This window comes from Trichosurus vulpecula, chromosome 3 (genome assembly GCF_011100635.1).
Source record: "Trichosurus vulpecula isolate mTriVul1 chromosome 3, mTriVul1.pri, whole genome shotgun sequence".
In the NCBI taxonomy this organism is placed as follows: domain Eukaryota; kingdom Metazoa; phylum Chordata; class Mammalia; order Diprotodontia; family Phalangeridae; genus Trichosurus; species Trichosurus vulpecula.
In genome coordinates this window covers 16,812,559-16,825,050 of record NC_050575.1, presented here as the reverse complement: position 1 = coordinate 16,825,050, position 12,492 = coordinate 16,812,559, and the positions used below count along the sequence as shown (strand labels likewise).

At 43.3% G+C, this 12,492-nt stretch overlaps 1 protein-coding gene across 2 annotated transcripts in view; it reads right to left on the bottom strand.

Moving 5' to 3' along the window:
• Window positions 1-4,483: 4,483 nt before the first annotated feature.
• Window positions 4,484-12,492, bottom strand: part of TECPR2 (tectonin beta-propeller repeat containing 2) — a 147,498-nt gene continuing 139,489 nt past the window's right edge. Inside the window, exons 18-20 of one of the 2 annotated variants that reach the window (XM_036750606.1) lie at window positions 11,368-11,509; window positions 7,714-7,863; window positions 4,484-6,795 (exon numbers count right to left, since the gene is read on the bottom strand). In XM_036750606.1, coding sequence (XP_036606501.1) covers window positions 6,638-6,795; window positions 7,714-7,863; window positions 11,368-11,509 — 450 coding nt within the window. In that variant the 3' untranslated portion in view covers window positions 4,484-6,637. The remainder of the gene's footprint in view (window positions 6,796-7,713; window positions 7,864-11,367; window positions 11,510-12,492) is intronic. The other variant, XM_036750605.1, reaches the window with a different exon arrangement.

The window sequence follows — 12,492 nt, the reverse complement described above, 5'->3', positions numbered from 1 at the left end:
AGAATTAGAGTTCTACCTATGATTAGGGTCAGGGAGTCTGTGCATGATTAGAGGCAAAAAGCAGTCTGTGCCTGGCTGCTAGTGGATGGCTAGGGTCAGGGGTCAGTCTGCATATTCACTTAGAATTCTATGGGGAGGGCTAATTCTTCTTCTGGTGCCTTACTGCTTGAAACAGCTTAAAATCACACTCCTCCCATACTTGCCATCCATCCTTTCCTCCTATGTTTAAGCCAAACCTAGTTAATTATCTATGACGAAAGGTTGCCACAACAGTCTGCAGAAAGTAAGGTGTTCAAGAGGGAGGCCAAGGCTGAGGAACTTAGGTAATTGGGAAAGAACTGTCTAGCCCCCTGCACATACTAGTAGTCTCAACTTTTCAGGTGCCTCATCTTTACTCCCAGGTTTCTGAGCCAAGCCCTGATTACTGTCCCCATCTAAAACTGGGTCCAAGGATTTGTTTTGTTGAGCCTTAAGTGGACCTCACTCTCCCAGGGTTGGAGGTCAGGGGTGGGGGAGTGGAGAGAGTGTCCATCAGTGTCCTCAAGGATAGAGTGTGGTTTCTATTTGGCTCAACTTTGTAATCACTCCCCCAGTGAACACCTGGGCACATTTCCTCAATGGAACCTGAGCCACAAGGCCTTTTGTCCAGTCCCACCCTGGCCCTTCAACATAGCCCAGCCCCAAGTGGCAATACCATGCCAGGCCAGCTGTAGATTAGGTAGCCCAGGCAAAGAAGGGCATGGATGATGACTCAGGGTTACCATTTCAAATTGAGTCAGGAAGGAGGTGGACAAAGTATCTCCGTCATCTACATACTCTCTTCTCCTGGAACCTAGCAGGAATGCAATACAGGCAGCCAGCCCAAGGGTACCACCCATCTCCTTTTCCTGGAGCAAGGCAGCCCTGCCCTTCTGGTCCTACCCAACTCTCTCAAGCCACCTCCAGGATCTTGGCAACAGGAACATGAGCCAATCAATCTCTCTTGGTTGGCTCCTTCTCTACCCTTTGCCTATCCAAATCTCGGCCATTTTTGAGAGCTGTCTAGGTGGAGCAGGATAGACCTCAAGTACTTTAACAGCTGTATGATCATGGGTGAGTCCTTTAGCCTCTCTCAGCCCCAGTTTCCATATCAGTAAAATGGAGATATCTTTCTCATGAAGTTGTTTTGAAGATCAAATGAGATGATGTTTGTAAAGTGATCTGCAAAACTTAAGGTGCTATACTATATAAATGCTAGCTTTTATTACTATTATGACAGGTAGCACAGTACAGTGGCGAGAGTACTGGCTTGGAGTTAGGAGAGCTGAGTTCAAATTCGAGCATACAAACTAGCTGTGTGACTATGAAGCACTCTACCTCCACAATTTGTCTCCCACCTACCTTTCTAGACAATTTACATTATTCCCTCTCACCCCCTCAGATTTGGCATTTTATCTCCCATAACTTCTGTTTGCACAGGCAAATGTTGCTGGAATGCACTTTTCTCCTCACCAATGTCTCAATCTTTAGCTCCCTTCAACAAGGCTTAGTTCAGGTCACCACTCCTACACAAAGCCTGTATCACTCATGGTTCAGCCATCCTCCCTTCCTCTTCTCCACCCCCCACCTCCACTTCAGGACTCTGGGCTCATGTGAATCAGGTTCAGTTCTAAAGGCTGACCCCAGAGTGGTCAGTTTCTCTCTCTTTGGCTTAGCCCCCAACTGGGGTTAATCCAAGATCATCTCCAAAACAAAGCTTAAGTATGGCTTGTACCTAGATTTCCCCACATGTGGTTAACAAGGTTCCCACTTGTGTATAGATACTCAATTTACAATATGGCCATTAGGTATGGGACAGCCTTTATTCCGCTTACCACAAAGAAATGCCTAAGATACATAGGACTCACAGGAGCCCGCAAATACAGAAACATAAATCAACTAAATGGGCCATTAGACTTCTCCTTCTCCCAGAAGGGAAAGATACCTTCAGGAGCTGCCAAATTCTTCCTGTTTCCCCTCAGACCTAGACTATCCAAACAACTCACAGTAATAGGAAGGTTGGCAAGATCTGGATCTCTTGTGCTATCTACTGGTACCGTATTTGCCGAGTCACCCAGGTTCAAAACCTCAGTTATATTTGACTCTTCCAGGTCCTGTAGATCCGACCTCCAGAACATCTCATCTATCCTCTTCCCCCAGTCTCGCTGCTGCCACCTTTCTTCTAGTGAAATAGCCTAAATTAACAGCATCCTAATTGGTCTCCCTTCTCAAATTCATCCTCCACGAAACTGCCAAAATAATCTTCCAATTAGTGCCCACTGTTCCCTCTGCTCAGAAACCTTAAGTGGCTCTTTACTTCCTCTAGGATAAAATAGAAATCCTTAGCTTCAAATTAGGCCTCCACAAATGGCTCTAACATACCTTCCCAGTTTCGTTTCACATTACACCCTTACAAATTCTTCATTCTAGTCAAACTGGTTTAACCATTTCCACCTCCCCAAGGCCTGGGTAATCAAACACATGTGGTTCCTTCCATACTTGGGCACTCATGGTCATCACAGCTTTAGTTTTCAGAACGCTGTAGATAGAATTTGGGGCCAAGGTCAGGCCAAGCTGGGGAAGATTCATAGAAAGACAGAAACTAGGTAATGGATAGGTGAGAAATCACTTTTTCTCGGAAGGGGGTGTACAGGGCAGTGCACTAGAGAAAACTGGAGCGCTGGTCTGTCAGATGTAATCTGCGTCTTGGAGGGAAGAGGGAGATGTCCCAAGAAATCCCAGAGATACTGAGCTCCACACAGTCAGTGGCACTTGAAGACCTCAAAGACCAGGAGACTGTCTTCTGGATATGCCTTATGCTGCACCATTTTGGGAGGAGGCTGGTAAAGGGAAGCCAAGGTTAAGTATAGTTTGGTTCTGGATTTCCAATCACCAGGCTTTTAACCTTGCCTGCTGAGCAGAATCTTTGTGCCTCGTCTTCTCTACCTGTGCTCACCAAGGCTGCAACAAGCTGCTGTTGGTTGGTTGTTTCAGTCGTGTCTGACTCTTTGTGAACTTATTTGGGGTTTTCTTGGCAAAGATGTTAGAGTGGTTTGTCATTTCCTTCTCCAGCTTCTTTTACAGATGAGGAAACTGAGGCAAACAGTGACTTGCCCGGGGTGGGGGTGGGGCAGAGCTAGTAAGTATCTGAGGCCAGATTTGAACTCAGAAAGAGTCTCCCTGACTCCAGGCCTGGAGTCCATCCACTGAGCCCCCTAGCTGCCCTAGCACTTTTTGTTAGCAGAGTTCATTTTTTGTTTTCTTTATGAGCCTCACAACAGTCCCTATATACAAGAATTTTATTATACTTATCTTTCAGGTGAAGAGACTGAGACATAAGTTATTAAATAACTTGCCATGCCTCATTCGAGTGAGAAATATTAAAAATATAGTTGAAAGCGAAGCTGGATAATATCAGAGGGCAATTTCACATCTGCCTTCCGGTTTACGGCCCTGACTCTGCACTTACTGGCAAATGAGCTCTCCTGTTTGAGTTAGTTTCCTCGTCTGTATGATGGGAATAATAACTCCCAAAGTTTGCCGTGAGAATTAAATGAATCTATGTGAAAAGTATGTTGCCATTATGAAACACTATTTGACAACAATTCGTATTTGTATAACACTTTTAAGATACCCCAAGTGCTTTCCTGGCGATAACCCTGTAAGGGAGGTAGTGGAAGCATCATCATCCCCATTTTATAGAGAAGGAAATGGAAGGTTAGGAGGGTTCAGTGACTCATTTACTGTCACAAAGCTAGGGAATGTGGAGGCCGGAACACAAACCCGTGGCTTCTGACTCCACGATACCATGTTGCCTTTGACATATAAATGTCAGCTATTCTTACTACACTGGCTTGACCTCCAGGGAATCTGCCTGGCATGCTTTCAGAGCCAGGCCTGTCTACAATGTTTGGAGTGTTTTGCCTTCTGTGTGAATTTTCTGCACGTTCAAACACCAGATTAAAAGTTCTGCTCTGACACTACCATTCCCACATTAACACCAAGCTTGTGCCATCCCTGCAGCAAACCAATTAACTTGATTTTCCTCTTAAGAAACCATTTAATATAGATTAGAACACCAGAGGGGCCTTAGAATCATAGAACAAAGAATCTTAGAGGTAGAAGGAGCCTTGGAATTGTAAAATCACAGAATAAATAGAACTTTAAGGGAGTTACACGAAGACACCAATCCCCTCATTTTCAGATAAAGAAACCGAGGTCCAAGGAGGATAAGGGTTTTCCCTGAGGTCACATCATGAGATAACATAGCCAGGACCAGGACCCACACTCTCTTCCCCCCGGTCCAGTGTTCTCTCTACTCTTCCATGCTCCTCTGTCTTAAAAATTCTCTTCATAGTGAAGAAAAGTCTAGAAGTCTATTCCCAAGGAAAACTGATCCATCTGAGGTCAATGCAGTATGCTGTGAGGGTCTCTACCATGTAACTGAAACATCTGACACATACAATTTTGAAAAAGTCTAGTTTATTGCACTCTCAAAGCACAAGCAAAAGTTAAAACCCAAATAAAAATTCTATTCAGAGCAATGAAGCAAGAGGACTTTTATAATTATTAACCAGACTCAATTTGAATTGCACTAAAAGTTCTATGACTTAAGGGCTTCCATATCCATTATGAACCAAGCAAGGCACAGTGTATAATATAGTACAGAACTTGCACCTGGGCTGGGGCTATAATACAAGGTATTATATAAAAGCATCCACATTAAAGAATCTTTTAGACCAGTGGCATCAAGCTCAAATAGAAATGGATCCCTGTGGGCTGCATATTGATAGAGAAAACCACAATGACCATTATCTATGTTTTATTGTATTTTTATTTTGTTAAACATTTCCCAATTACATTTAAATCTGGTTCTGGAAGCGCTGGGGAATATTGGGCCATGTGTTTGACACCTCTGGTTTAGATTCTTCCTCAATTGTTAACATATAACTCCTTTCTCTCTAACTGGGTCATTCCATAGTATACCTTGGGGTTGTATCTCCCCACCAGTCAAGACCATGACTCCCATACATCCTGACACACTTACCTAAAGTAGGCATCGAGGGATGGGCTGAGGGTCAGGCCCCAAACCCAAACCAACAAAAAGCCTCTCACTTGGCTGGGATTGCTGTTTACTGCTACTTTCAAAGATGGAGGGAGACGGAAGAGCGGAGGCTCTGGCTCTCTAGGGGACACGAGGCTACTGTAAAGTTTGGCTGGGGTGGGCAGATGCCAAGGAGCACTTCCCAAGGATTCATGCTCAAGGACTGTTGACATTTCTGTAGATTCACTGTGCTGATGTGCGGATCTGAACGGGGAGTAGCCTGCTGCCCAGGCAGGGGCCTAGTTGTGAGGATAACAAGACCCTCCTCTCTGGGCTGGCTGCATGATTCTGAGCTCCTTCTTCTTAAAACTGGCTCCTTTGCAGGCTGGCAAGGGAGCCCAAATTCAAGATAAATCTAAAGTAGGAGGGGAAAAGTCCACTATGATTTTTGAGCCTAAAAGTTCTATTCTATATGTTTAGTTCTGATTTTTTAAAGAATGAGGTATCTCAGAGAGGCTTATAGCAAAACCAAAGAATGGCAATGATTAATTGACTGAGGATGTTGCCTGTTTTTATCGAGCCCACAGGCAACATGTGTTAAATATAACTTTAAAGACGCTGCTAAATTTAGCTAACATAGCTATACTCCCAGCAGTGATAACACCTCCCCATCCCATCACTAACCCAGCTTGTGGGACACATCTTAGGTATCTGCACACACTTGTGTATCTCGTTTTCATCCATGTGCCTTAATGATTATTATTTCAATCGCCTTATATTATGGGAATGAGAACACTACTTTGCCCTGAGTGCGGTCAGGGAGAACACTGTCCTGGGCCTCTGGGTGAGTCCATTCACCCATCCTGGCCTGCTGCACTTCATCTCCACCTACTGCCCCCTCTGAAGTTTCTGGAGTTGAGATCATCAATTTTGCAACAGCTCTCAGTGTTTGCCTGAGAGGGGGAGAATCAGCTCCTAGGAGTGTGATTGAAGCCATTATCTGAACAAGCTGTGATGGTCGAAGAACGTTAACCTGATCCTCCATTAGCCCTGGGGCTATTACATGTTTATAACAGGAAACTGATCATGCTGGTCCTAATCCATCATTTTGGGGAAAAAATCAAAAACAACAAACTCTACTTCATAATCTACATTTACTAAGTCTCGTTGGGGCTGAGGATCTGAAAGTTTATCTAATGTACACTGACATTACGTTTCAGTTACTTGAGAGAATTTCACTTTTTCCAACAATGAGATGTGCTGACAATGTGTTGAACACAACAGAAGCCCCTCTCACAAAGATACTACATATCTATAGATGGTAGTGTGCATGAGGTTGAAAAGTAGCTGTTGTCACAACTAATGAGACTGAGTTAATGGTTCAGAATGAGCTGCTACAACGAAGAATTTAATTTCAGTTTGCCACAGTTGTTGGCTTCCAAAGAAATACTGAAACACGTAGATTCACTTGGGATGGACGGTCAGATGTTAGTAGGGCATGTGTCAAAAGGGAGCTGACTGAAACCAGTTGTGCGGAGTATAGGAATTCCCGAGAAATCCCTCACAAAGGTCCCTTCAAATAACTTCCCATTCATCTTCAAAGTCATCAGGATGAAGTAAGACTGAAGAGCTGCCAGTTTTCTGCAAGATGTGGGAATGGCTGAAGGTCTTTGTAAGACGCTGGAGAAGATACCCTAATGGCCCAATAGCCCATAGTTCATCTACAGGGGTCACTGAAAAGAAAACAGTAAGTTTTAATTTAGAGCCTAATAGTAATGTTAACAAGTCATACTTATAAAACATTAAGTACTAAATGCTTGACACTCATTACCTTATTTGATTCACAAAGATCCAATAAGTAGTGGAAAAGGTGCCAGAACTTAAGAGTTGGTAGAGACTAAAGTTTGGATCCTGGCTGACACTTATTAATTGTGTGACCCTAGGCAGATCACTTCAGGCCTGACGTCTCTGTTTACTCTCTATAAAACAGAGGTAATGATGCCTCTACCACCTAAGCCAGGAGGCTGTTATAAGGAAAGTGCTTTGTGAATCTCAAAGAAATGTATCAATGAGATCTTCACAACAATCCTGTGACGCCAGCAGGGCGGGTCTTCATTGTGCACACAGGTTAATGGAGGTGTGCAGAGGGATTTTAGAACTCAGAGACAGAAGGGACCAGAGAGAGCATTTAGTTCAACCTCTCACTTTTAACATGACAAAAGTGAGGTACAGAATGGCCAAACATATCATGACAAATATAATTAGAATTTGAACCCAAACTTTTTCTAGCTCTAACAATCTGCAGACCTAATTATTTATACTACAAAGGCCCATGTAGATTTGGACAATTGGGTCCTGACAGGGTGACAGCTTTATAAGTTCAACTCCAGGAAGGAAGGCAGGGGATAGGAGCCAAGAAGAGGGACACACCCGTGGGTATCCAAATGGTGCTCTTTTGGTGTGATGGCTTTGGTAAGGTGAAGACAAATGGGAGTTCCTATCTTCTGCTTTTCCCACAATTCTGTCTTTAGTACCCATTCATTTGTGCTCTGATAACCCAGGGAAAAAAAGATCTACCAATAGTGAGATTTGGTTTTGGGGTTTTTTTTTAATGAGGTTTCCCAAAGCTAAAGAGATACATAATGACTTGCCTGTCAAACATGACATATTCCCAGGGATTTTCTTCCAGTAGTCTCCTGCGGGGTTCTTGTCAGTGATGCCGTATCGTCGGGCCACATCACCATTCGCACAGTGTGCCCAAACTGTCCTTGTACTCACAGCCAGATGAGAGGCCTGTAATCCTAAAGCAGATACATTCCATGACATACAATAACTTTGCTCTAATAGCTTATCTGAGGAATGCAAGAGCTACCTCTCGTCCATAAGAGCTGGTTTTCCCTTTGACACAAAATTCAGGAAGATGTCTGGTTTTCTAGACTGCTTTCCTGTTCTCATGTCTTTTATTAAATCATAGAACCAGAACACATCAGGGTCAGAAGGGACCTTAGTATCATAGAAGACAAAATATCATAACTAGAGGGATTTCAGTGCTCCTCTATTCCAACCTCCACAGTTGACAGATAAAGAAACTAAGGCCTAAAGAAAAGAATTCATTTGGTTAAAGTCACACTGATAGTTAGTGGCAAATGTAAGCCTAGAACCCAAGTCTCCTGACTCAGGGTAATGTCTTTTTGATTAAACCAGTAAGGAAAAGGATTAGGAGATTCATCAAACACTAGGCTAGGAGCTATAGGGGATACATTAGAAGGAAAAGCCATGGTCCTTTTCCTCGAGGAGCATAAAAAGCCTCTCTCTTTTCATTTACAACCGAAGGAAAGCAGACACTTAAAAATTTAAGAGTCTTGCCCATTTAGAGTATCCGAAACCTATCTGAAACCCAGCCAATAATCCTGAAGTAAGGGAGAAAAAAGGCTTCTCTGCAACTCAAATAGCTAATAAAATCCCTGAACTAAAGCTCACATGTGTGACTTGTGGGCTAGCTCCTTTGGTTCTCATTCAGAATCTACTGACATTTCTTTGACATAGAGTTCTGACCAGCTTGCTTATTTTGTTTCCCAGACCACAGCAGATTAGGACTAAGAGCTGGGGGAGGGGCTGCTAGAGGCAAGTGCACTGACTGTTGGGAGAAAGTTAGTGAATGGTGAGGGAGAAGACAGAAAAATTACAAAAAGCAAATCCAAAAATACAGAAAGCACAGTAACGTGGGGATAAACAGCCCTCCAAGCCTCACTCAGCCCAGCAAGGGGAATGATAGATGGCTATGATTATTGAGCAGCATTGTTACACCATGGAAAATGTGCTGGGCTGAAGTCAAAGGACCTGGGTTCCTGCCAACTCCAATCTGTGTGACTGTGTGCGAGTCAATTAACCTCTCTGGGCCTCCGTTTCATGATCTGCAAAATAAGGATGTTGGACTAGATGGCCTCTAAAGTCCCTTCCAGCTCTAAATCGATGAACTTGAGTGATTAAAGTATTACCCACTTCTTTGCCATTACAAATATTTATTTTTAAAGATCTGAGTTCAAATCCTGGCTCAGCTATTATCTTGTGTGAAACTGGATAATTTGCTACCTTTCTGTGCCTCAGTTTCCTCATCTGTAAAGTGAAAGGGATGAACCAGACTATCCTCAGGGTCCCTTCCAGCTCTTCTAGCATCTCCTATGATACTTCTGTTGTTGTTGATTGTTATCTGAACTAATTAAAACAACAACAGTAATAAGGATTTTGATGCTTCCATCTCCTCAACTGTTCAGAGATTTTCACCATCGAGAATGCCACACTTTCCAGGCAGTTTGGGAAGCGATGATCTTTTTCAGCATTCACATAAGACCAGAAATAACTATTTTTCAAGTAGGACAAAAATAAACAGATATAACCATATGATTCCAAGTAAAACAAACTGGGTTTTGATTAGACGAGACAGACTATGGTAATCAAACAGCTATTTCTCCAGATATCCATTACTTGACTCAGGGGCAGGTTATAAGTAACAATCGGGGGCGGGGTGTGGAAAGGAAGGATAGCAGCAATACATTCAGAACACAAGGACTTGCATTGCAAATGTTAATAATGTGTTAAAAATAACCTGGCAGGTGATCCCAGAAAAGCTAGCTGTTACCACAGCCAGGGCAGCTAAAATCCTGTAGGCAGGACAAGGCAGATCTCAACAATGGCCCTTATAAAAATGTGCATACCCTTTGCCCCAGCAATACCACTTCTAGGGATCTATCCCAAAGAGAGCATACAAGTGGGAAAGGAACCTGTATGTACAAAAGTATTTATAGCAGCTCTTTTTGTGGTGGCAAAGAATTAAAAATCAAGGGGATGTCCATCAATTGGGGAATGGCTAAACAAATTGTGGTATATGACTGTAATGGAATACTATTTTGCTATAAAAAATGAGGAGCAGACAGACTTCGTAATAACCTGGAAAGACTTATACAAACTGATGCTAAGTGAGGGGAGCAGAACCAGAAGATCATTATACACGATTACAGACATATGCTATCTGTACGGGCTAACTTTGACAGATTTGACTCTTCTCATCAACGCAAGGTTCAAAGACAGCTCCAAAAGACTCATGATGGAAAAAGCTATGCACATCCAGAGAAAGAATTATGGGGTCTGAATGCAGATTGAGACCAACTTTTTGCTCTCTGGGACTATTATGTAAATAAGTTCAATGTGAAAGTATATGTAAGAACCTACATTGGAATACATGCCATCTTGGGGGGTTGAGGGGAGGAGTGGGAGGGAGAGAAAATCTGGAACCCCAAAACTTGTGGAACTGAGTGTTCACAAACTAAAAACTAAACTAAAAATAAAAAAAATAAAAAAAAAAAACAATGGCCCTGAGGCTTCTCTCCGCCTTGTTTTTGCTTAGGAGCTGCCAGCAGGCAGGAGACTGAGCAGCGCCCTCAGGCCTATGCTATGGGCCGGGGCATTTGCTGCCATTACACAGCTTGGATGGAGGGAGGAACAGTAGGGAGTTCGGTGAGGCATCTTTTTTTGAGAAGTTTTGAGGTGTCCAGAGTTCATGTGGGACTTTCATTGTGTGCTGTGTGTGTCCCTCGGGAAACCTTAGGTGGGTGTCAGACACTGGTGCAGGCTGCCCAGCACCCTGGGCACCAGAAACATACAAGGGTCTGAAGAATGATGACTTGTGTCACAAGGTTAATGGGGAATAAGATCTTCCCCACCCATCAATAGACCTCATGTGGAGCCCATTAAGGGGAGCTTGCTTGCTTGTAGAAAGGCTTACACATCTTTTGTTAATTTCTAATTAGGCAAAAAAAATTCTAATTAGGCACTGAGCCTAAAGAGTATATATTCTGAGAGGTGAGCTTTTGCTTTGGGGGCTCACTTATGAGAAAGATGTTGTGATTCCCTAGTCGAGACTCTGAGTGGACGTATATTCAGAGCTCCCTGACTCCTCAGAGGTAAAGGCTCTTTTGATTCAGTGGTGGATGTAAAGCTTTGATTCAGGCAGTAGAGCCCTGTCTGTTGGTCTTTAGATCTCTCCTCTCTATTTTCTCTGTTTGTCTTTTATGTAATTAAAAGATTACTGACCCTTTTTGAGCAGTCTTTCCTACTAAAGCAGATAAAAGAACCAGCCCTAGTAGCCATCCTGGCTGTGCCAGTGTGGCTGTCGTTACACAAGGTCACAAGGGCGCAGCAAGGTGGGGCCACAGTGAGCGAGTCAGGAACTGAAGGAAGGTGGGAGAGGGCAAGGTAGGAAGGAAGGACCTGGGTCAGGGTGAAAAAACATTTTGTTTTTGTGGTACCTGGCACATGTTCCCAGTCAGTTCCCACAGGCATCTCCTCGGTGATTCCAACTCGGACATAGACGTTCCACTTGTTGTCAATTGCCCATAACATCTGGTCATTAGGACTGGAATGGACACTAACTAAGTTGATCCCCACAGGCTGAAAGCACGAACAAGAATTACACGGTGACTATTAGAGCTTAGGGCAAGGAAGAGAGGCAGGACTAGGCTTCCACAACCCACTGCAACCCAACAGGTAATATCAGGTTACAGGTGGCAGCATAACATCTCAGTATGGTAAGAGAAAGGAATAGTAATAATAGTTCATTTTTCACAAGAATTTTAAGATTTATAAAATGCTTTCATCAAGTAGTCCCATGAGGCAGTCTGACATAATGTTGGACTTAAAAGTCAGTAAGTCTTGGGTTCAAATTATACCTCTGACACTGGTTAGCTGGGTAACACTGGTAATTTACTATCTGGGTCCCAGTTTTTTCCTGTAAAAAGGAGATAACATCTCCAGTGGCAGTGTGGTACTGTAGAAAGCATGCTGGATTTGTAATTAGATCCCAGCTGTTCTACTTACTGCCTATATTAAATCAAAGGCTCACAGCTAGGGCTAGAAGGGGACTTGGGTCACTTACTACTTCCACCTCTTCACTTAGCAGATAAAGAAACTCAAGCCTGGGGAGGTTAAGTGACTTGCTAAAGGTCACCTGGTTGTCAGTGGCATAGCTATGATTCAAACTCATATCTTGTTATTCCAAGTTCAACACTCTTTGCATTGCCTTGGACAAGACACACAACCTTTCTGGGTCTTGGTTTTCACATTTATAGAGTGAAGGGTTTGGAAAAGATGACCCTTAAGACGCTTCGAGATGCAAATTCGTGATTCTCACCTGATGACCTCAAAGGCTTATGAGACTCCAATGAGATAATGTACGTAAAGTGCTTTCTAAAACCAGGTATCATTGTGATCCTCATCTTAAAGATGAAGAATTAAAGCACAAACAGTTGAGAGGACTTGTCTAAAGTTCCACATCTACAGAGGGCCAGAGCAGCTATCTGAACTCCAGTCTTCTGATCCCAGCTCCGGTGTCCTCTCCACCACATGATGCCTTGTCCCATACAAAGAGACATCAC